Raw genomic sequence first — 24994 nt, forward strand, 5'->3', positions numbered from 1 at the left:
AACATTTTATGAACATTAAATGAATATTTGTAGTTTCAAACTTTACGAAGCTATGTGATTATAAACTGTGTAACTTAAGGACATACTAGAAAAAACTCTTTTATGAGGGACATAATTGTCCTTTTGGTTCTTACATAAATGTGAATATTTTGGGTTATTAGCATATACGTTCTTGAAAAACTACTGCTGAATGTTTTGTTTAAAATCTGTCAAAATGTGATAATAAGGAATAAATCTTTCATTCAGATTATTTATATTCTATCAGGTTTATCAGGGCTTATGATGAATGGTACTGTTTGTTAAATACTGTGTTGTAGCCTGGTAGTCCCTCCTCTAGGTGGTGGAGGGAATGATCAAGGTATGGACATGTCTGTTTATCTGGAGGTCTCCCATCCTCTCTATGTGTCCATATTTAGCCTTTCCTCTGGAAGTACACGCTTCTACTCTCTGTGATTTTCCAAATTGTTTATTCTTATAATAATAGATTAATGTCTACTTGATGGCATCATTTAAATTGGTTGTCCCGTTTTAAAGGTTCCATCTCCATTCTGGATGATGTGGGTAAAGGTTTCAGTATATGCGTGTAGGGAGACATGCGCTCATGTTCTTTTTTCTGGGATTTCAGATGCTTGTGTCACATTACATAACACAGAAATGTATTGTGTGTGTGTGTCTGTGTGCGTGTATGTGGATAGACTCTCTGGTGTACATGTCTGAATATGTATCTACTGCTAAACATTTAAGAAATTAATGCTAGTAGTCTAAGCTGGGTCATCCTTGTGGATTCCTGGGTTCCCGTGAAACTTCCTTAGCACCCAACTTCTCCCTGTCCCCATGTCTCCCTCTATCATGGTATCTCTTTTATCACTCTCCCATTTGGTTCCTGTTCTGGCTCGACCATCTCATTCCCTTATGTTCTCACCCCCTATTCCCTACCCTCCATTGCCTCCCTCACCCCCAGTTTACTCACGTAGATCTCATCTATTTCCCCTTCCCAGGACAATCCATGCATCCCTCTTAGGGTCCTCCTTGTTAGCTAGCTTCTCTGGAGCTGTGGGTGGTAGTCTGGTTATCCTTTGCTTTACACCTAGCATCCACTTATGAGTGAGTATGTAGCATGCTTGTCCTTCTGAGTGTGGGTTACCTCACTCAGGATGATCCATCCCTAGTGCATAAGCTGGCTTTTTAGAGCCCACTACCTATGGTGGGATACCTTGCACAGCCTTGATGCACAGGGAGGGGCTTGGACCTGCCTCAACTGAATGTACCAGGCTCTGCTGACTCCCCATGGGAGGCCTAACCTTGTGGAGGGGGAATGGGGCGTGGGTGGAGGGGGAATAGGGGGTAGGTTGAGGAGGAAGGCTGAGAGGTTGGAGGAGGAAAGAGAGGGGGATCTGCAAATGGTATGTAAAATGAATAAAAAAATTCTTAATAATAATAAAAAATGCAGCTCAAAAAAAGAAATTAATGATATTCAATGATTGTTACTTTAAACCTAGAAGCCCTTTTATTTTCCTATCATACTCTTCTACAGTCTTTATTTCTACTCAATCTATTATTACTAACTCTAATTTTATTATTTCTTCTCTCTGGGCATCTGTGAGGTTTCCTTTTTATACTTACTGCTGTATGCCCTTAATTTTTTTCTGTCTTCTAGGATCACCATTTCCCTGTGTTGTACATGCTATGAGATCATTATTCCCTAAATAAGACAAAAGTAAAAAGAAGTCATTTTATTAATATCTTTTCTCTCTGAAAATTCCCCAAGGATGCGTCTCACACATGGCATGCAAGTCTTGCTTTGGCATATCTAGATTTCTCATAGGGGACTGTATCTGCCCCTTAATTGCTAGCCTGAATTTCAGCTCTACATGGCGTGTCTCAATATCGCCATATCTCTGAAATTTCATCCACAGTACTGCAGTCCGATTTATAATGTTCTGTTCCCCTAGTAGCCTAACCTTTCTTGCATCTTACTCTTCTGCGTGCCATGATGTTTTCTCTTCCCCAGCACCCTCTCTGCAGAGTGGCGGGAGACTCTGCCTTGTTCTTTATTGCATACTGGTCTGTCCTAGTGTTGGTGGCTATTTCTTCATATTTTGTACCCCACCTTACTACTTAATTCACCCCTTTTTTTTTCATCAGTCAAAGAATCTTTGATTTACTATCAAGTTATTCCCGTCTCTAAGGAGAGACATTAAGTTCTTTGTGAAGGAGTAAAACACTAATTTGCTAAACTGTACAGTAGAAAATGCTAAATTGAAGACAGATGTGTAACTGTCCAGATAACTATGTATAATTATGTGTCTATACATATGGATATCTATGGAACTATAGATAACTATCTCTCATTATTTTAAAAATTGTGAATATCCTATGCATCAAATATTTTCTTTGTTTTAGAAACATTTTATTCTTGAGATAATTAAATCTATAATCCTTACTAATTAAAAGGAACTATTGTGGATGTAAGTGATAAATGGGCTCTTCTAGAGAGTAAGGTACAGTTGTCCATAATTAATAACAGAATATTCTTCACCTGGTGCTGCAATTTAATGTGTCTTCTCCTTTCTGAAAATAGAACAAGTTTACAATATGGAATTATGTGCTTGAAAAGATTGAATTATGATAGAAAAGAGCTAGAGAGAAGACGAGACACAAGCCAACATGAAATAAAAGGTAACACACCATTGTTTAGTAACAAATGTTTTTCCTGGGGAGGTTTTGAAATCTCTGTTCTTAAACCTAAGATGGTGTATATGAAACAATCATCATCAGACTATATCACACATTTTGCTCAAAGTGTCATTGCTGGTTTTTCCTCAGTTATGACTCAAAAAAAAGATATTGCTACATCGTAAGGTCAATCATTTTGAGGACACACTCTTGACTTTCTGGAAGTAAATTTATCTCTCTGAACGTATTAATGATGTATTCTGCCCATGTTAAAAATGGCTCTCTGTAGACCTTTTTGTAGAACATTTTTAAAAGAATATTGTCTTTATAATTCAGAAAATATATGTTGTTTCTACAGCAGTATATTATACCACTAAGGGAAAAGAACCCAACATAGGAAAATTTGGGGAACACTAAAACCATACCAAATTACCTGTTCACCTTAATATTGAGGAGATAACATAATTTAAAAGACAAATATACTAGATGTTCATTTGTCAGAAACCATTAGATCTTTCCAATTGTTAAAGGAAAACAAGTTGTTGGATGCCGATGTTCGTCTTGGTTTACAGCATTTGAATTTAATTTCAGTTCTCAGAAATTTTCTCATAAGTAATTATAAAAAATTGTATTGGGAATTTATGAGGAAATTCTGTCAATGTCTCCTCTCTGAAATTTACCAGTCTATTAATAACTTTAGTTCAGAGTCATGTTCATGTTGCAAGACTAACTGTTGCAATCACTGTGTACAAAGACAGACCTGCTGCAAACACATTTGAAAAGTAATATATTTAATAATTAACCTTTCTATTATTCAGTTTTGAGTTACTATAACAAACTATCCAAGGTAAGATGAGTTTTGAAAGAAGAGATGCATCTCCATGTTTGTGAGGTTAAAAATCCACACAGCATGGCACAGATTTTTGTGAGCATCTCCCTTGCCCTCCTAACCTCACGTTAGCAAACGGGTTATAAACAGTTACATTGCAGACAAGATTCTTGGTCTTAGTAGACTCAGTCATTTATAACAACCCCCTTAGGAGAATTAGCAAGAAGTCTACAAGAATCACTTTACTCCCTTCCAAGGGAAGGACCCATGGCTAACCTAAGGACTTCCCACTAGTTTCCTCTTAAGGGTTCAATACTAACTTCACTATACCATATCGTTAGTACGTATCATTTCATATATCACATCACAAGCATCTAGCACAGGAAAAACATATCACTTTAATATAGAAGAGAAAACATGTTGTAAAAAGCAAATACACTGGATTTTCCCTTGCTGCAAACCACTAGATCTTTCTGATTATTAAAGAAAAACAAGTTGTTGGATGTTAGATGTAAGCATACACAGTCCTCTGGTTTTGTTAGTAAACAATTTTAATCTGCATATTTTTTAAAGGAGGAATAGCCTTGTTAAATGTGTTCAAATGTTTTTGAAAAATGTTTTAAATATTATCTTCATTAGGATTTCTATTGCTGTGATGAAACACCATGACCAAACTGCAAGTTGGGGAGGAATGGGTTTATTTGGCTTACAAAGTCCGTATCACTGTTCATCATTGAAAGAAGTCAGGACAGGAACTCAAATAGGGTAGGAACCTGGAGGCAAGAGCTGATGCAGAGGCCATGGAGGGGTGCTGCTTACTGGCTTGCTTCCTGTGTTTTCCTCAGCCTGCTTTCCTTTAGAACCCAGGAACACCACCAGCCCAAAGGTAGCCCCACATACAATAGTCAAGGACCTCCCACATCGATTACTAATTCAGAAAATGCCCCACAGGACTGCCTCCAACCTAATCTTATGGAGACATTTACTTAATTGGGGTTACCTCCTCTCATCTGAGTTTAGATTTTGTCAAATTGACATAAATCTGTCCAGCACAGCGATGAAATTATTTATGTTATATTCTCATTTCCCATGACCCATGAACTGACACTTGCAAGCATTTCATAACATAGGGTGGGATTGACTATGCCACATTAACTGTTCAAAGTGGGTACAAGTCTCTTTTTATCTTAATTTCCTTTACAGCCTATTTTACATAAGAAAATGGCATGTTTTACCTATCCCTCTCTTCTCATATTAAAGTTTTAACACTGTTGTATTTTTTATTTATGATTACCTGTCTCAGGTTTTCCTTACATTCATTGTGTCAGCTTCAGAAAATTTATCTCTAGCAATTTTGAACATTAAATTACTTCTAGAAAGCTGTACTTGGATGCTTGTGAAGATGAATATTTGAACGTTTTTTTAAATACATACACTGTTCACCAGTGAGTAGATAAATACATGATGGGTTTCTTTTAACACTTCACTTAGCTTGCTAACAAGAAGCAATAATGTATTTTTTTTCTTTGTCAAAATCAAGTTCTCAGATTTTTCTTTATTTTTGGACCCCAGGAAATTGTAGGTTGTTTTAAGTGTATTGTTCTACAGTTGAATTAAAATTCAGAAACTAATGGACCAAGGACAGACCCCAGAAGGGAATGTGGGTTTGACCTAACAAAAGATGTTTTGTTTCATGAGTAGATTTTTGTCTGTAGGATACCACTTTCTTGTATTCTTTCTGAAGTATATTTCCCAAGTAGCTTGCATTATGCCGGATCACACGGCATGAATTTCTCTACAGATAGATTGATCTGAAAGAGGAGAATTGCCCATTTTGGCCCAGTAGCAAATGTTCTATTATTATTTGGCAGTCATGGCTTAGACTATAGCCCTAAGGAAAAAACTGCTCTGATTCACTGTGTTACATACAAACAATCAAAATATAAGTGGCTGCAAGTGAGATCATAAGTAACTCCTGCTTCCTACAATTGCCCTGATGGCATTTAGAGGAATAGCTCTCAGCTCTAACTAGATGCTCTGTTATTATGGGAAGTGCTAATTAACCGGAAGTGCTAATTAACTTTGACCTTAGAAACCAGGTTTCTGATGAGAGGAAGGTGTCAAGAATGTACTAACTTTTAATTTGTTGCTAAGACACAGTTGACATTGATCTTCAGCCATTAGGTCAAGAGGATTCCTATTAAGCATACATGCCAGGGTATAATTTTGCTGTGAAAGGTATTTATATTACAATTACTATGAGGCTGTTCCAAATAAGAAAAGTTACAATTAGAGTTTATCTGTCTCAATGCCATAAATGTACCGTGTTATTTAATTATTCTTAACTACATGTATGATGGGGATTTTTGATTGACATATATTTCAGAAACAAGCTAATATGTCTTATACTACAAAAGCATGAGCAAGCATGTTTATGTGCACATCTGCATCTGCACATTGTGAAGTCAAATTCATTTTTTTATCATTTTTGAAGAAGGGTTATCTCATTAGTCTAAAAAAAAATTATGAATTTAGTAAACATAAGTGAACTAGTAGTGGTGTGACCTGTTCACACTTACCCAGTCCAGGTAATCAATAGTTAGGGATCTACAAGTCCACTAATAGTAATGGCAGATTCAGTACATTTTCAGGGAAACAGAATCTGAGACAAAGTTGAATCAGAAAATAAATATTAGAACCACAGATTTAGACAGAAGAAAAACTACAAAGCTAATACAAATTGCAGTATGGATACATACCCAAAGAATGTATTTGTAAAATTATTACTCCTGCAGGTAACAATGTCTAGAGGGCTTAGATTTTATACAGAACTACAACAAATAACAACTGAAATGCTACAATGATTATATTGGGGCAAAAGAAATTAAATGATTTGAAGCTGTCCATATCTATAAAATGATATAAGACCCAAGATATAGAAGACATTAATGAGTCAAGAATATATAGTTTAAGTTTTAAGCATTACTTGTGGCAGAATAATATAAAATAGAAGAACTGTAATAGGGAGTTAGAAAAAAATTAAAAAGAAAATACGTAATAGTTAAAAGGTAAGGAATGATGAAAGCTAAGACAAGTATGATTATGATAGATTGAAATTGAGATATCTGAATAATAATATGAAATAGAGATACGCTAACTAGTGTATTCAAAACAGAAATTAAAAAATAGCATTGTCATGGTTTCTGTAGAAGACACACCATGATATCAGAACATTGAAAATCAGAAGTAATGGAGATACTCACACAAGTATTAGTCAGAGCCAGTACAGGTTACGGTCAGAGTAGGACCAGTCACCAAGGGAATGAGTCATTCTGCTTGGGACAGTGATATCATTTTGTTGAAATGTTACGAATGAGGGAACCCATGCTGATGACAAATGAGTGAAGTAGAACAAGTTGATGATAGCTTTGCAAACAAAACTTTAACTATATATATATATATATATATATATATATATATATATGTTTAAGTATAAATTTTACTCAGAAAGAAAACTATTTACAGAAATGCTGCTTTTAATGTGGGTACCATCAACACTTTGATTTCTTTTCTGCAAGTAGAGAAAATCTTTTATTGTTTTCTTACTTAATCTTTAATTCCTTTAATTTTGTTCTTTATACAGAGCATTATGGTGTACATATGACTTTATAGTTTTTGTGCATCATTCTGCTGACTCGTAAAGTCAAGATATGATAGAATCAATGGAAAAAAACACATTTTTCTGGGTTTTATCTCAAACAGGCACACATGGCATTTCCTCTGAAGGTCCTATTTTTTAGGAACTAAATGTTAAAATGTTTTGTATTTCCTAGAAATGCCACTTTTAAACAAAGAAAAATCAACTTATGGTATGTGTCAATGTATGCTTGAGTTTTTGCCAGTATTAAATTATTGGAAAAAATAATAACTTAATACCAAAGTGTCACCAGGCAGTGGTGGTGCACATCTTTAATTCCAACACTCAGGGAGGCAGAGGCAGGAGGATCTCTCTGAGTCTGAGGCCAGCCTGGTCTACAGAGAGAGTTCCAGGACAGCCAGAGCTACACAGAGAAACCCTGTCTCAAAAAACCAAAATGATGATGATGATAATAATAATGATAATAATAATAATAATATCAAAGTGCCAATGTACTTTCTTTTTGTTCTGATAATTTTCTTTTACATGTAACATCAGGAGAAAAATAAGGATATTTGAATTATATACAATATTGAAGCAGTGTTTAAAAAACACTTCAAATGAAGCACAGCATTTGAACCATAATGTTGATATATATAAATGTGTGTGTATGTATATGTATCTATATATACACAGATGCATGTATATAAGTATATGTGTATGTATATGCATATATATGTCTGTGTGTATATAAATATATACATGTATGTATGTGCATATGTGTATATATACACTCTATATGTGTACATATATATACATGTATATATATATACATATATATGTGTATATATATATATATATATAGAGAGAGAGAGAGAGAGAGAGAGAGAGAGGGAGGAAGAAGGAGGATGAACAATGAGGGCTAGGAGTGTGAAAAAGGAGGGAGGGACAACTATCCCCATCTGGTGGCAAAATCACCCAACTTCAACTAGATTCCAAGGCCCTGATATAAAAACATCAATAAACACTTTGATACAGTGTTCAGTGTGAGAGAAGTTCTGCCTTTTCCATAAGAATAAGCTTCTGAAAATGCCAACTTATTGTGAGATGTAGCACAGCAAAGGTTGATGATTAGAACAGCATGTTCATGGAACAGAATGGAGTCAATAGCTCTAGGGAGCAGGGAGATCAGCATCAATGTCACCTGGCCAGAGAGCTGCAGCTCCTTTCAACCGGGATTTTGTTCATCATGCGAAGGATTGGATCTCGATGTAATGCATCTCTTTTCCTAGATGTCTTAGTGTGGAGCAATGATCGAGTTATTCGCTGGATACAAGCAATTGGACTTCGAGAATATGCAAATAACATCCTGGAGAGCGGAGTGCATGGCTCGCTTATAGCCCTGGATGAGAACTTTGACTACAGCAGCCTGGCTTTATTGTTGCAGATTCCAACACAGAACACCCAGGCAAGCAAGCCCCTTTGTACTGCACTTCACCGGATCTTGGTTAATAGAATAACAAATGAAACTTTTAGAAAATTATAGGGCTGTGAATTTATTGTTGTTTTTACTAAATTTATCTTAATTAACACATATAAACATAATAAATAATATGAGATAATGTGAATACTATATATATTGAACAGAGTGTTGTTTATATTGGGTTAGACATACATAGTTCCTCAGACATTTTCATCTTGTTTTGATAAAATCTTCTAAAATAGCCTGGCATGGTGACACATACCTTAATCCCAGTATTCAAGAAAAAGAGGCAGGCAGATCTTGACCTTGAGGCAAGCCTGGTCTATACAATGAGTTCCAGGCCAGCCAGGGCCACACATAAAATCAGTCACAAAGAAATTATAATAATTTCTTGTAGCTTTAATAATACAAAATATATTATAGTTACCTACAATTGAATGGATTCATTGGAGCTTTATAAATTTGTACCCACTGTTAAGCCTTTCTCCCAGCCCCTAATCTCTCTACTCCGTTAACCACAATCCCACACTCAGCTTCTGTGAGCTCAAATTCCATATTTACCTGACATCATGTGTACATGTCTCTCTGTCCCTAGCTTGTTCCATTTAATATAATCATATTTTATTTCTGTCACTGGAATTTCAATTTTAAGGTAATAAGTTGCTATGCAAACACAATCTTAAAATTAGAAAGGCAGGGGATGGAGAGATGGCTCAGTGGTTAAGAGCACTGGCTGCTCTCCCATCTGACCCAGGTTCCATTCCCAGTACCAACATGGTTGCTCACACATGTCTGTAACTCAAATTCCAGGGCTTCTGACATCTTCCCACAGACATACATGCAGGCAAAATACCAATGAACATAAAATAATTTTTTTTTAATTAGAAAGACAGAGAGTTGGAGTTCTGTGATATAACCCCCTACCTGAATCCATATCTCCTCGAAACAATACCTGTGACTGATGGCCTTTGGTCTCTGATAGGCTGTCCCTTCTCTTTACATATTTAATTATACTTACATTTAACTGATTGTTCTGGCGATCCCTAAATCTGGAGAGGTGTATGATTCAGCAGAGTTCCATGCAAATTCAAATACCTCTGATTTACTGTACTGTCCATAAAAATAATAACATTTTAAGAGCTGTAGCACAGGAATCCTTACATATATGAGGTTTAAACTGGGCAAGGTGCTGCATGCCTGTCATTCCAGCACTTTGGTGGCTGAGACATGGGAATCACTTGTTTAAAGCCAGTCTGGGATAGTGTCTTCCACCTTAGTGTTCATAGTAAGATTTTGTCTTAAAAAACAAGCAAACAAATAAACAAAAACCAGGAAATTTTTTCTAAAGTTTCAAGTCTATGAACTACCTGTTACACTGGATAAAATCCAATGCAGTACAACTTTATTAAATGTTTTTAACATTTAAACAGTTTAACATGACAGTTAAAGTTTACATAAAAGACTTAGTTGGAATAAAATAAGCATTTGAAGTAAAAGCTTCTTGACTGCAGCCATTGATGCAAGGGAACTCTCTACGAAAACATGTTTCATAACACATCTTCAGATAAATAAAATCTTTATGTTTATTTAATAAAATGTAACTTCGGTGACAGTGAGTTTGATTTGATGTCAACAGGCAAGGCAGATTCTTGAACGCGAGTACAATAACCTCCTGGCTCTGGGAACTGAACGGCGACTGGATGAAGTAAGTTGTTACCTCACATTCAGAAGTAGCATACAAGTTAAAATAGCCTTCCCCAGAGAAGGGCACACAGATTGGTTGTCCAATACCAAATGATCAATCTTTAAAACATAGACGCAAGCACTATCATACAAACTGAGGAATACATATGGATATATATATATATATATATATATATATATAATATGCAATAACAATTATTGACAAAAGAAGTCATGAATTTGAAAGAGAGCAAGGAGGGGTTAGGGAGTTTATGGAGGGACTAAAGGAAAGAAATTTGATTACATTATAATCTCAAGAATAAGGAATAGGCCATGAACTTGAGGGTTAGAGCATGGGAGGTGTTGTAGAGCAAAAAGGGAAGGGGAAAATGATGCAATCATATTTTAATGTTTTTTTAAAGTACCTTACAGCTTATATGAAGAATGGCAGCAGTCCATGCTTTGAAGGAATAGGGCTTGCAAATTAGCAAGTTTTATGTGTAGCATCTAGAAACGTTCTCATTTACTCCTAAATTTTAAGTTATATTTCTTAGTTTTGACATTTTACTTAGCACTAAGATTCATGAATGTTGTCACTTTGGTATGTATTCCTTAAAAATTAACTTAAAATAAGACATTTCCATGAGCAGTGACCATAAAATTTCAAGAAACAGTTTGTTTTAGTTTATCGCTAAAACCACTAATATGGATAAGTTCAACTTTTAAATAAGGAATGTGCCTATTTTCTAAGTACCCTTACATCTTTTCCAGAAACTCTAGAATATTAAAAAGGAGAGAATTTGGTTTTGACAAATTAGAAAATTTGTAATTTTATATAGGGATGTTTAGTTTTCTTAAAAATAAAAAAAAAATCTTAAGAATTGTAGGCTATAACGGTTATATTGATTACAAGACGCCCTGAGTATGGTATACACAGCTTAAGCGATTTGGAAAACAAAGAATATGTAAGAAGATATCTGAAATGAGTAAATGAAATAGAAATTTGTAATCTCCACAATGGACAGATACATTAAGAGAGCCCTTCTGATCATTTTTTTAAAAATAAAATTTTCTGGGAGAAATTAAAAGAAAACGTTGGGATAGAGTGGAAAATAGAGACATATAATTCTTGTGGGAAGTACTGGTGTTCCCTGGCTGCAAAGACAGCTGTTGAAAATGACTTTTATGAAAATGTAGCTCAGTGCAAAGAAGGTCCCTAGAAAATGCAAGATCCTAGGTTTAATCCAGTTCCACAAAAATGCAAAAAATTAGAATGAACTTGGAAATTCATAAAATACAGCAATAATTCTATATTCAAATGGACAAGGTAGATTACGTTGCTGTTGTAAACCCATGGTGTACTGAGCACAGGGAATTTTAGAAATTTATAAACATAACCCTAACCAACTCTTAAAATATTTGAAGTATTCTCCGATCAGGATGATGTATATTTTCCAAAACACAGTTAAAGAGATAAAAAGATACTTTAGTCAGGGAAGTGCTCCCTATATAGACATGACGACTTGAGTTTGGATTTCCATTACTAGTTTATAAGGCCAGAGAAGACGCCACACAATGGTGGTTTCAGGCACTGGGGCACTTGAGACAGATAGACCACTGGAGGTGCAGCCAAGCTAGTTGAGTAATCACAAAGTATAGTAAAAGGCCCTGTATCAAAAATTGGCAGATAATGATTACCAAAAATCTCTGCTCCTCACACACAAATGCATATGTATATAATGAACACCTATGAACAACACACATGCATACACTATACACACGCACACGCAGGCCAGTATGGCTAAATAATAGCAATTCTGTAACTTCTTTTGTCCAGTGTTTGAATCTGAGCAAAGCTAATGACTGAACAACTGGCCTTAACTTTAGGGAATTGACTTTTGTTTTCTCTTGGCCACATGTATATTCTGTTGAACTCATTTGAGAAGTTCTAATGTATGTCTAAGAACTTGACTTCAAATAAAAAGATCCGCTTTGGGGGCAGAGAAATAGCTCAGCTGTTAATAACATGCGCTGGTCTTTTGGAGAACCACAGTTCAGACCCAAGCCCCCACGCCAGGCAACTCCATACCTACCTTGTACTCCCAACCTCAGTGGATCTGATATCCTTTTCTGAGCTCCACAGGCACGACAACAAACAACCCCACACACAAAGACATGTACACATATTTTTTAAGAACTTTAAAAAAAGATTCATCTTAACCCTTTCTCTTGGAAACGTCTTCTTAAATTATTGCTGCAAGAATGTCTAATTATGTTCTGCAGTGATTGCTTTGTGTGGTGAAAGAAAAGTGGAAGAGTGTCATGACTGAGACCTTTGCTCACTAATGAAAGAAAATAAAAAACACTTACCTTGTATATTAAAGAAGTCATATGGCCTTAAAATGTAAGATAGGGGTTTACATAATTGATAAATATTTAACTGAAACAGCACTTCTCCAAGAATATAGAAGTCAGAGAGGCCGTTAATGCATTGAAATATATTGCTTCTTTTGTCCACCTGTGAACATTGACGTTCTGAGACAGTATAAAACAAAATCACTTTGGTACAGCATATATCACTTAACTTAAAAAAATTACCAAATAAAAATGTAATTTAGGTATTGACAATAGGGGTGTTAATATTTAAGTTATTTAAATTTTCTCCCAAACAGACCTTAAATGGTAATTAAATTGACACTCAATATAAGATATGCTATATTGTTCAAACAGAACCATAACAATTTGAAATGAATAGTGTCAATTATTTCTCTACATGTGAGAATAAAATCAAGTGAACAAATTTCACGTGTGTTGTGGAAGGAAGGGTACTAGTTAGACCAGAAGAAGATGGAGCAGGTCTCTCATTTTCACAAGTGTGGTCCAGGAACATGTGTGGCTATGTAGCTTCAGGAAGCAAGTCTTGGAGATCTTAGGAGATAATATCTATATAGGATGATTTATACACTTGTTAGAAATAAATGCACACACAAAATGGTGAATTGCATGTTTCTGCTTGCTAACTAATTCAAAGAAAGATAATTTGTTCAAAGTACCTTTGAACGGGTACTTTGTGTATACAGAAAAAGGAAAGCGATTATTTCATTGAGATGTAACAGAATTAGTGGCCAGAATTACATCACTTTTTCTTTATTGAAGATTCATACGTGCTGGAGAGATGGCTCAGAGGTTAAGAACACTGGCTGTTCTTCCAGAGGTCCTGAGTTCGATTCCCAGCAACCACATGGTGGCTCACAACCATCTATAATGAGATCTGGTGCCCTCTTCTGGCCTACAAGGATACATGCAGACATTACACTGTATATATATTAAATAAATAAATCTTTAGAAAAAGAAAGAAAGAGAATTCATACACTGTATTTTGATTATACCCACTCCTCCCCCATTTCTTCCCAAACATCCCCTCCAAGTCATATCAACACAACTTTGTGTCCTCATTCTTTTTTGTAAACACACAGAATCCAATTAATGATACTCATATACTTTGGGATTCATGGCCATCCAAAGTGGTCAAGCTCCCAGGGGTATGGATCTTTTGAGAAAACTAACTCTCCCTCTTTCAGCAACTGTCTGTTATCAATAGCTCCTAAGCCATGGGTGATACTTTAGGGTCACCTCTTTCTCCATGCCAGAATTTTGTCTGGCTTGAGCTTGCTCAAGTCTTTGGACTGCTATCACAACCGCTGTGAGTTCCTATGTACAGCTTCCCTGATGTGCCTGCAACACAACTTCATGGTAGTAATCTATGACCTCTGGCTCCTGCAATCATTGACTCTTTCTTCTACAATGATCCCTGAGCCTTGGGAGAAATGGGTGTGATATAGATGTCCCATATAAGGCTTAACATTCCACAGTTCCTTATTCTCTGTGCCATGACCAGTTGTGAGTCTCTAGTAGTGCCCATCTACTGCACAAAGAAGCTTCTCTGATAAGGTTTGAGAGCTACACTAATCTATAGGTAAAATAACGAGTCATTAGGAGTCAGCTGAGTTCAATACCCCTTTAGCAGAGTGATATTAGTAGGTTCCCCCTTAGGGCCTATATTCTGTCTAGCCACATGTTCCTGGCCCTGAAAATTGTGCTAGGTCTGAGTCCTATCTTGTGGATCAGGCCTTCCATTCAACCTAAATGTGTTTGGTTACTTCCATAACGTTAGTGCCACCATTGGACCAGGGGTGGCATGTTTTGTCAGGCCACTGATTGTTGCCACTCACAGGGATTACAGCTGCATACAACTGATTGATGATTATTTTCCTCTCTCATTATCAATACAGTACATTATAGAACTATAAAAGTTAGCCAGTGGGGATGAAGTTTCAAGAAGAATTCCAGCTTGATCTCACCATGTTTTATGATTCACATACCTGGTGTTTTCAGCAATGGGGTCTTAATATTAAGTTCTGGAGAGTAACCAGGAACAGTGTCATTAGCATGTAATGTTTAATAACTAGAATCAGCTTTTGCTTATAGCATCACCTGAAAATCAATTAAAGGTGTAAACTGAAATGATGGAGACCAGGCTGCAAAGGATTTTCAAAACAAATCCAGTTAATTCATAATCACCTAAAATCTGACAAATCATTTCTTTTTTTTTTTTTTTTTTTGGTTTTTCAAGACAGGGTTTCTCTGTGTAGCTTTGCGCCTTTCCTGGAACTCACTTGGTAGCCCAGGCTGGCCTCGAACTCACAGAGATCCGCCTGGCTCTGCCTCCCGAGTGCTGGGATTAAAGGCGTGCGCCACCACCGCCCGGCCAATTTCTTATAAGGTTATAGCCCATTGTATCACCTGCTAACCGGTATGTCTCTATAGATTTTTGCATACTATCGACCTTTTGTGTACATGAAACTTATATTTGATGATTACTTGACTCAAGTGCAATCTACTTAACAACTGATGCAATTAAGTATATCATCTCATTATGAAAAATCCATTAGCACGTGAAAAATCCATTAGAAGTGTAACCAAATAAATCCAATGTTCCATTTAGATTTAAAAAAGAAACTTTAGTATTTTATTATTTCAAGGTTTAAAGCTGACAAACTTTAGATCTGAAATCATATTAAAATTTTATTTAAGAAACATTTTTGTCATATTTACTGTCTCCTTCTGGAAACAACCAAGGAGTTCAAAGTGAAGCAAAGCATTCCTATGTGTACTTGACAGACTGAATTTAAATAAACTGTTCCATGCTCCTGAGCACACAGATGTAGGGACTGCAGCCTATTTGTTTTCATGACATCAAATTGTGACTCTGTGCTGGCAGAATGATGACAAGAATTTCAGACGTGGATCGACCTGGCGAAGGCAGTTCCCTCCTCGTGAAGTACATGGAATAAGCATGATGCCTGGCTCCTCAGAGACATTACCCGCTGGATTCAGGTTAACCACAACATCTGGGCAGTCAAGAAAAATGACGACGGATGGTACAGTGGTTTTACATTTCTGCTTATGAAGTAAAATGCTTGTTTAGCCGAAGCTATAGAATTCTTCAACTTTGCATAGCCTTGTGGCCTTTATTCTTTTCTTGAGTTGACTTGCTCTGCTTGAATTTTACTTTGCTTTTTAACAAAAAGAAGACCATTTTTAAACTGCCAATGCATAAATCCATGAGAATTTATACACATTTGAAAAATAATTTACATCCCCCCCCCAAAAAAATACACAGTTCCACTAATATCCACATCTAGAAAAAAAAAACACATATATGCATGATTGGTGTTTCTTTACTCTTCCATTCCCAAAATAAATAATACATTTAAAATGGAGGTTGGATTTGAAATCAAACCCTACTTGAAATGGGAATCACTGTGCTGGCAATTTTATGCGTTGTAATAGTACAAATTTTGTTTTATCCTTCAAATTCAGATTCATCAGATATATTTTGTCTCTGACCAGGCAGAAAGCCTTAATAAACAAGCATAAACATGAGAAGAGAATCAACACACACACACACACACACAAAAAAAAAAAAAAAAAAAAAAAAAAAAAAAAAAAAAAACCACAGTGATTTCCCAATTGCATCTCTTTCTGTGGACTTTAGCATTGTGCTCCATCCTTCACAAAATAAAACAGTCATTTTGGAGAGACAACTTTGAAATAGTAATCACAATCCTCAAATCATTTCTGTTTGGTAGGCATTAAATAAAAATAGTCTTTCTCTTGTTACTAAGATAATAATCTAGACTCTTCATTTCTTTTCAAGCTGTTATAGCAATTAAAATACATCTGAGTATGAAGTGTCTTTGATCCACATTTCTTTTAGCCTGTTAATATTTTGGAACTTGTTAGCAAGGTTCATGAATAATTTAGCATGATTAAAATTAGTATAGAAGTTTGTCACTACTTAGGGGGGAAAAAACCCACACTTCACAATACTGAGTTCTCTCAGAGTAATCTTAACAACAAAAGCAAGCTCACCCCGTGGAGACGCTGTGTTACAGATTTTATCTAAGGAGGAATACACAGTGACTGGAGAGCTCAGCTGAGTTGCACTTGGGTAAATTTTCATCAGCCCCTGGGTCTAGAGAACAGGAATATGAGAGGCTCCTGTCCGAGAAAAGATAGTCTGCTAATATGGTCAGGATCCCTTTATGTAGGGAAAACCAATCTCTCTCCTCGATGGTGTGAGAACCTCTAAAGCCTTCTTCTCATTTGCAGTTGCTTCATCAAGGCTGCAGAGGCTAGACAACTCCACTGTTCGCACATACTCATGTTGACCAGCCACTCAAAGGAGGCAGCACTGACCTGCTGTGAGTAGTTTCTCTTGGCTGACCCACAACCAACCAACAGAAAGATGGGATTGAATTGACAGAGACTAGTCAATATACCCCATACCCTTTGGTATGACCTAGCAGTGCAGAGGTGTGATCACCTGACTCATGGAATCTTTACATCATTGTAACTCCTCATCTACCGTCTCCTATCATTATCTGTCTTCTGTGGTTAGCGGTCTATCTGTTGAGGGCCTGCGACTCAGTCATTTCACATGAATGCATTGCTAAGCATATTCTTTTCAGAAGCTATTTTATGCTGAGCCCTGTAGAGTTTTATTAGTAAGAGTCCAGCAGTTGAAAGAATCAAAGATTTCAAGTGTCTGTCTTAGAAGGAAGCCAAGATAGAACAATAGGAACTATTTATGCAAGTTTACAGTCAAATAGTGTAAGGGACAGGAAATTAGATGTGGATAAATATTAACAAAAAAGTTGGAAATAAAAATATTGAATTTCTAATGTCTTATTCTCCACTATGATTTATATTTGCTGAAATCAAGTATTAATTTTAAGAATCTGGGAAATATTACATAGGAACAAAAATTAGAAGAATTGGGAATAGAAGTTGCATATATGTTTGTTACATACACCTAAGATACAAGGCATTTGTAAGATAAGGCATTTTGTAAGGAATTACTAATCAGTAGAAGATATTGCTTTATCTATGTAACACAGAATTTTCTTTTAAAACCTTCTTATGAGTAAAATTGGTTTCCTAGATTTAGGAATTTCAAATTTTTGGAAATTACTTTATCCTAAAATTTGGGTGTACCAAACTACTCTGTGGTTTTCAATAAGCTGATATTTGGGAAGAATATTTTTAACGCAGTATGTGTACCGAGGGGTAGGATAAGGATGCAGAAAGATAGTGCAGCAATTTGCCTCTTGCTGCTTATTGTCTTAGATCAGGATCTCTGCACAACATATTGTTGTCTTTGGAGACTAATATAGGAGCTGACATCTTACCTTGCCTGGGTCACTAACTGGTGGAACAGAAAACAAAAAACATTATTTAATTTCACAAAAAAGCTACTCTAATATACAATTTTTTACTGTGATATACTATTTGGTCTCATAAAGCATGGCTTACAATATATAATTATATTGGTAAGTAAGAGACTTTCCACAATACTGTTTATAATAGATTCAACATATAACATAATAGTTTTCTCAGAAATTTAATAATTCACCAGCTTATAAATGACTAATACATTCAGTTGTGCTTGCTGCTTAGCTCTAGGCTCATGGGTGGAATCTATCATAAACTATTTGCATTTTTTTCCCTGCATGTCATTCTAGTTCATATTTCTTAGTTTTGAACTTTTAAATTGAATAAAAAATATTTATGAACAGGATAATCATAGGCAATCTTTATTTTAATTTTGGTGAGAAATTAAAATGACTGTCATGGACAATAAAGTACAAACATACTTTTATTAATCTTATTGTGTCAGTAAGAGTAATTGTGAGATTTTCCTGTGTGACGTCATGGCTGTCATCTGTGGTGAAATACATACAGCTGACATAGAAACTTCAAAATGTTATATGTTTTGTGTTCTGTCGTAATTAAAGAAAAGCATCATTTTAAGAACTCTAAAATATATGAACTAGAATATAAAGCTATCCTATGGAATAGGTCAATTCAACCTAATTTAATAATTAACAAATTATAAAAAACTCAGAAAGCATTCTGACATTGTGTGTGATTCTGTGTTTCAATTTTAGCCATACTTTTGCCAAAGTTGAATAAATCCTACTTAACACTTCTGTCATAAAATAAGTGGAGACTAGTAAATGTCACACCATCGACTATTACTTACATCCCAGACAGTTTTATTTTTTTTCCATTGAGGTTTTAGAACTGACCTGTGCAGGCTGCATGGGAGTGTACCCTAGAGTAACAGGGTGGGAGCCACTGGCTAGGAGATGCCAGTGAACTCATGGTGTACATTTCCTTTTACAGACATCATCTTTTCAGTCTACACGACCTAAAGTGTACTACTGCCTATGAAGACAAACGGAGAAAGCCTTCACGGAGACTGAATTCTATGGAAATAATATAAGAAAGGGTTTACCAAACGTTAAACATGTGATTTTGGGGGGAATCAGATAATAAGTTTGATTAGTTTACTATGATTGTAATAAAACGCTTAAATCATCTGAAATATGAACATCACCCACGTCATAAACTCTGTACATCTGATGCTTTTATGAGATGGAACTATTCATTTTTTCATGTTGTAATATAATAGGCATTTATGTATTACTGTGTAACATTTCTTTTTAAATGTGTAAGTCTTCTGTAAATGGATATAAATATGAGTTTTTTAAAGAAAAATAAAATATATGGTTCATGGAGTCTCGAGTGCAAACATTGAACAATTCCAAGTCCTGTTTGTATTTTACCATTCCACCATTTTTACGGTTTCTGAACTGTAAGTCAAATCAGTACGTTCGTTTCCTGGAAGCGGGTTTCATGCTTCAACCTGCTGCTCCTTCCAGTCTGTCAAACCTGAAAGCTGAGCACCTGCCTCTGATCATGTAAAATAAATAAATAAATAAAAGTTAAAAAAGAAGAGAGAGAGAGAATGATTTAACCTGGACCTGGAGCCAAAAAAAAAGACCTTTAAAGGCAATCAGGGATCTGATGTCCTCTCTCTGTAAAAAAAGCACTGTGATGCCTCAATCTCCTTTTCAACAGAAAACAAAGCCAAACTGTTTACAAGCATCAAATGCAATGATTTTAAAAATTTATATCAAGAAAACCATTGTCTAATCTTGTTGCCTGTGGATCATGAAACACACACACACACACACACACACACACACACACACCTTTCTTAAGAACCACATGTTCATTCAGCACTGGACAGTGAGTGTCAACCACTGTAGAGTCTGAGGCCCATCTCCACTAGGAAAAAAAATACAGACCCCTTTAGCAAACTCCCTCCCACCTCCCCCGTTTTTAAGATCACTGTTAACAGGGCATTAGCCAGACTCAAGTCTAAGCCTTTAGCTGAAATGACCTTTTTGTGACGTCCCTGAATTCATTTTCATCAGAGGAAATAAAGACAGAATGATTGACATATATAGTGTATAAAAAGTAGAGAAGAGCAATTAATCTCTTCCTTGTGGCTTTCTTTGGTGGTGTCACTCTTGTTTATTCCTTGTTTATATGGGAGATTTCAAAGTGAAACCTATTTAACAATACCATGGATCTAACTGCTGTTTTCTTGCTGCTTGGTCTTATTATGCAAGACCTGTCATTAGTAAATTCTTTTTTTTTTTTTTTTTGTATTTAATTTGTTATATTTGCACGTACCTTTGTTTTGATGTCTGTTTTTGTTGAACAGATTCATTCAAAAGGTAATGGTAAAAAAAAACCTTTCCATTGTCAATAAAAAAAAATGCTTCCAGTTTTCTGCTTAAGCTTTGTTTTCTAGTAGCGTAATATTCAACCATCTGCACGAATTACAAAGAAAATCATTCAGTGATTTCCAAGGCTGTTTTACTCAAAATCGAGGCTGCCACTAGAGGGAGGTCTAAACTAGCTTATGGAAGTGCTTTGCATTAAGGAAAAAAAAAAAAAAAAAAAAACTGTTGCTTGAGTGAAAACAACGTGAAAGGACTTGCTAAGAGCAGCTAATGACAAGAAGAAAGTCATCTAAATGAAATACAAGAGAAACCATGATACTCATAGGCTAGAAAGATTTGTGTTTATATTTATAGACCAGTATGACAATCAGGTTTGCAGAGTTGTAGTGAAATACTTCTGATAATTAATTTATAAAGAAGAAAAAGGTATCTTGGCCGATATTTTCGGATGATTCAGCTCAAGAACCAGCAAGTCTGCATGCTTTGGGAAATCAAGTGGGGTGGAGCGGCATGGCGGGAAGTATGTACTGGAGAAACCTGCTTGTCTCATGGCCACAGAAGATAGAGAAAGATGATGGGGCTGGGGACACAGAGTCCCCTTGGGAGGGGCACACACCAGTGAGGTAAGCATTCCCCATCATCCTCGTCCTTACCAGGCACTCAGCACACAAAGTTTGGGGGACATTCCATATCCAACTCTAACAACCACTCACTCAGTCATCAAAGTCAGTTTCTTGTTTTTGGAAATTACATTTAAAAAATTACTGGTGATATGTACTGGGTCCTACAGGGTGATACAAAGTATCCAACTACTCTCCTCAAGAAAATGCAAAATATGCTTTAATGTATAGAAAACTGTAGTCAGATTTGAAAATCAGTTTCATGGATTGAGCTTGTATTTCAGGGTGGGGTTTTTTGTTGTTGTTTTGTTTTGTTTTGTTTGTTTTTTGTTTTCCTTTTGACCACCAACATTAGAATCAAACCCTTTCAAATACAATTTTATATAAATAAACCTACCTTTGGATGTGTAAAACAGTTTCATTTATATCTATTTAGTGTATTTTTATGGGGAAAATAAATTGGCACACTCTTTAAGTATTAAAAGTGCTTTTATTTTCATTTCTCAAATGTCTTACAAATTTAAAAATTTCATAAAATACAAGATCACACAGAATCCATTTACATAAATTTAAGTAAGGTCACATTTCTTAGATTGTATTATTGCTATTAATGACACATTCAGTTCAAAATACTTTGGATGCAATTTGGCAAAAAAAAAAAAGATGTTGAGATTTAAAATAGGAAGTTATTTAATTTTTCTCCCCAAATTTTAAGCAGTCTGATGACTAAGTTATATATTTCATTCCTCCATTTTAGCCACATGAATGTGATCCCTGTCTCTGGTCTATAGTGGACATGAATTTCCTCACTGAAACATAAGAAACAACTCCTTCTGAAGTGTGATACACTTGGTTTTGGTTTTGGTTTTTTGTTTGTTTTGTTTTGTTTTTTCAAGATTCCCACAAATGGAAAATAATCCAGTCCTGTTTGCTGAGGTGTCCCTTCAGATCTGATAAAGAGGAATATCTACAAACGGTCCAAACATGAAATCTTTGCTCAATCCTTAGATCTGCCTGAGTTTATAACTTGCAAACAAAAAATGCTGAATTCAGTTAAAATATCTGACTCATGTGGGGAAAAATAATGAACGGTATTGTAATGCTGACATTAAAAACTGTTGATTTGTAACCCCTACAGTTTTGATAATGTACACAATTTACACATACAATGAAAAATTTAAGGAACTCAACAGCTTCCAGTTATAAAATATCTATCCAGTTGGTTTAATTCAGGCAACCAAAATAATTAGAGATGATAAAGTTATTATCTTCAGATATATCAATGAAGAAGGTAGCTTAATCAATAAATGTTTCCTTTGAAAAGCCATTTATTATCTAAGCAGCAGTCCAAAGAGGCCTAAAAAGATAGCTTTTATATAAGATACACATAATTTTTATGACAAGTAAATTAATCTGTTTGTTACTTTTCACCTGTATTTTGTGTAATTTGATTCTAATAGCACATTGTGCTCTTCATAGTGTTTCTCAAAAACTGAAGAATTGAGAAATTATTCTGAGAACTCTCAATGATTCAATGAACACAGTATACATTTTGGGTTTAAATATATGCTCTGATGAATAATACATGTCGAGCTCTAAGCTAGTTGACTATGTCTTTCTATTCTAGCAAATGGATATATTTCTATAACCTTATTAAAGGCTCATTTTCAATTTTTTGAAAAGGCTCAATCATTTTATAGAAACACAGATGGAACTGTATGTTAGAGTATAATATTTAAATGAATTAACATGATTTAAAGTTAAAACTTGTAATAAAAGTAGATATTTGGGGTTCTCTTGAAACCCAGAGGCTCTTGAAATGTAGTCCAGCCTCTCTCCTGAGCCATATTTCTCTGGGGCCTGCTATGGTTGCCCCCTTGATGGAACACATGATTGCCAGTACTTAAGGCTCTCTATTGTTCTTAAAATCACTTGTTAGTTCATGTGGCTCAAGGATCCACCATAAATTCATTGATCTCCTGGAGTAAAGCTCAGTGGAAGAGTGCTTGCCTAACATGCACAAGGCTCTGGGTTCAATCCAATAAGAGAAAAAAAAAAAAGCTAGTGTGGAGCTAAGTATGGTAGTACATGCCTCTAACCCCAGCAACCAGGAGTTAGAGACAAGAAGACCAGGATTTCAAAGTCAGCCACACTGACATAGCAAATGTGAGGCCAACCTAGGAAACATGTGACCTGGTCAAAAAATATAGGGAGAATAAAAATAAAAAATAATATAAATAAATAAAAGAGAATGGGGGACTCGTTGATATTGCCCAGAAAGTCTCTTGATTTTTAGAATAAGATGAAAACTTCCAAATTTCTCTGTATATCATCCTTTTTGTCACTCCATTCAATTCGTGTGTCATTTCCCTCATGCCATTGGAAGATGAAAGCATCAAGATGCACACAATCAGCTATGGCAAGGGGATTCGAGGAGCCTTCATCCCCACAAAAGATTTGATGGTAAGTTCTCTAGTTTCTCTGCCAGACACAAGCCTCCCCTTACCCAGTAACAGACAACATAGAAATGGTACTCCAACCAGGGGCCCTGTTTTGCTAAGCAACCTATTCTGTCTAAATGATTACCTAAAAACATGGTAGTCATCTTAAAAAAAACATTAAACAACATCTGAGTTTCCATAATAATGTTTTAAATGATATTCTGACTTTGAGTTTAGATTTTGATCAAACTGTGGCTGATTCTTATCTCCTGGAAGTGTGTTTATATTACACATACTTCCAATTAAAATGTGTTTGTAAGGCACAGGAATCTATAAAATCATACGCCAAAGACATGTTTGTTATTATGCAAGATAGAATAAAATGATCCATGTTGCAGGAAAGAGGTAACAATGCGAACTGGTTCACATAATGTAACACAAAATATAGCCTCTTTCACGGGCTGCTAGACTGATTTAACCCTAAGGCTCACATTCAAGTTGAGAAGGATTTCTTTTCAGCTGCTTCTTTATAGAAAACAAACAACTTACATCCAGCTAGAAAATTAAGACAGACTGACTGGAGATAGTAAATAAAAAATCACAAGGTCTGTCTCAGCACTTCTTCTATGTGACCAAAAATGCTGGGGTCCTCGATAGTAGGAGTCACCTGAAAAGAAATGGACAATGTCAAATGGTCATCTTCCCTTGAACTTCTCTAGGACTTTTTGTACAACAAACAGTGACATCCTTTGTTTTAGCACTCATCTTTTTGTGTTGTGTTTTCTTTTTTTTTTTTTTTTTCTTGAGATGGGGTCTTGTGTAACATAGGTTGGCTTCAAATACCTTACAAAGCAGAGTTGAGTCTTGAGTTCCTGATTTCCCTGACTTTACTTCCCAAATTCGAGGGTTGCAGGCCACACGATGCCTATCCCCATTATTTCATAAAACACAGACAAAAATATGTAAAGTAGGAATCTTCAGGCCCAATACTTAAAAATTTATCTTTTGTAATAGTAAAGGAAATAGTATGTTTAGCAAAATTGTTGGTATTTCCACATAGTCTCTAGAATTTTTGTTTTATTTATTCTGAAATTGAGTCAGACAAGTGATTTTTAATATTGTATTACATTCTTTGATGGAATTATAAAGCATATATAATGAAATATAATAACATATGGACATTGAAACATGTATGTACTTGAATCAGTCTAAAGTTTCCTAAGACATTTGTCTCTCTTAATAGTAGAAATAATTAGCACTGATGTATTAAAGCATTTTAGACTTCTCAAATACTTCAATTTCTCCTCATGGATGGTCATTAGTGATTATAGTGAAGCAATATATGCATTTAGTTCAAAGGAATGAATTTCTGAAAGTCTGTTTGAAATTCATAAAATTGCTAAAAGCAAAGCTCACACATCAGTTCCTATAAGCAAAGCACATGACTTTAATCAATATTTCT

General features: G+C 35.4%; 2 protein-coding genes across 21 annotated transcripts in view; one reads left to right on the plus strand and one right to left on the minus strand.

Moving 5' to 3' along the window:
• The window catches only part of Ppfia2 (PTPRF interacting protein alpha 2), a 461179-nt gene extending 441725 nt beyond the window's left edge, over positions 1 to 19454 (plus strand). For 13 of the 20 annotated variants that reach the window (XM_052753255.1, XM_052753256.1, XM_052753258.1 and 10 more), the window contains 6 exons: positions 2582 to 2679; positions 8435 to 8610; positions 10262 to 10330; positions 15590 to 15749; positions 16984 to 17075; positions 19060 to 19454. In XM_052753255.1, coding sequence (XP_052609215.1) covers positions 2582 to 2679; positions 8435 to 8610; positions 10262 to 10330; positions 15590 to 15749; positions 16984 to 17042 — 562 coding nt within the window. In that variant the 3' untranslated portion in view covers positions 17043 to 17075; positions 19060 to 19454. The remainder of the gene's footprint in view (positions 1 to 2581; positions 2680 to 8434; positions 8611 to 10261; positions 10331 to 15589; positions 15750 to 16983; positions 17076 to 19059) is intronic. The other 7 variants (XM_052753257.1, XM_052753259.1, XM_052753265.1 and 4 more) reach the window with 1 other exon arrangement.
• Positions 19455 to 20357: 903 nt separating this feature from the next.
• The window catches only part of Acss3 (acyl-CoA synthetase short chain family member 3), a 171364-nt gene continuing 166727 nt past the window's right edge, over positions 20358 to 24994 (minus strand). The window contains exon 16 of the mRNA XM_052753276.1: positions 20358 to 24199. Within this exon, the coding sequence (XP_052609236.1) occupies positions 24131 to 24199 (69 nt within the window). The 3' untranslated portion in view covers positions 20358 to 24130. The remainder of the gene's footprint in view (positions 24200 to 24994) is intronic.

The sequence above is a fragment of the Peromyscus californicus genome, unplaced genomic scaffold (assembly GCF_007827085.1).
Source record: "Peromyscus californicus insignis strain IS unplaced genomic scaffold, ASM782708v3 Scaffold_24__1_contigs__length_46423439, whole genome shotgun sequence".
NCBI lineage: Eukaryota > Metazoa > Chordata > Mammalia > Rodentia > Cricetidae > Peromyscus > Peromyscus californicus.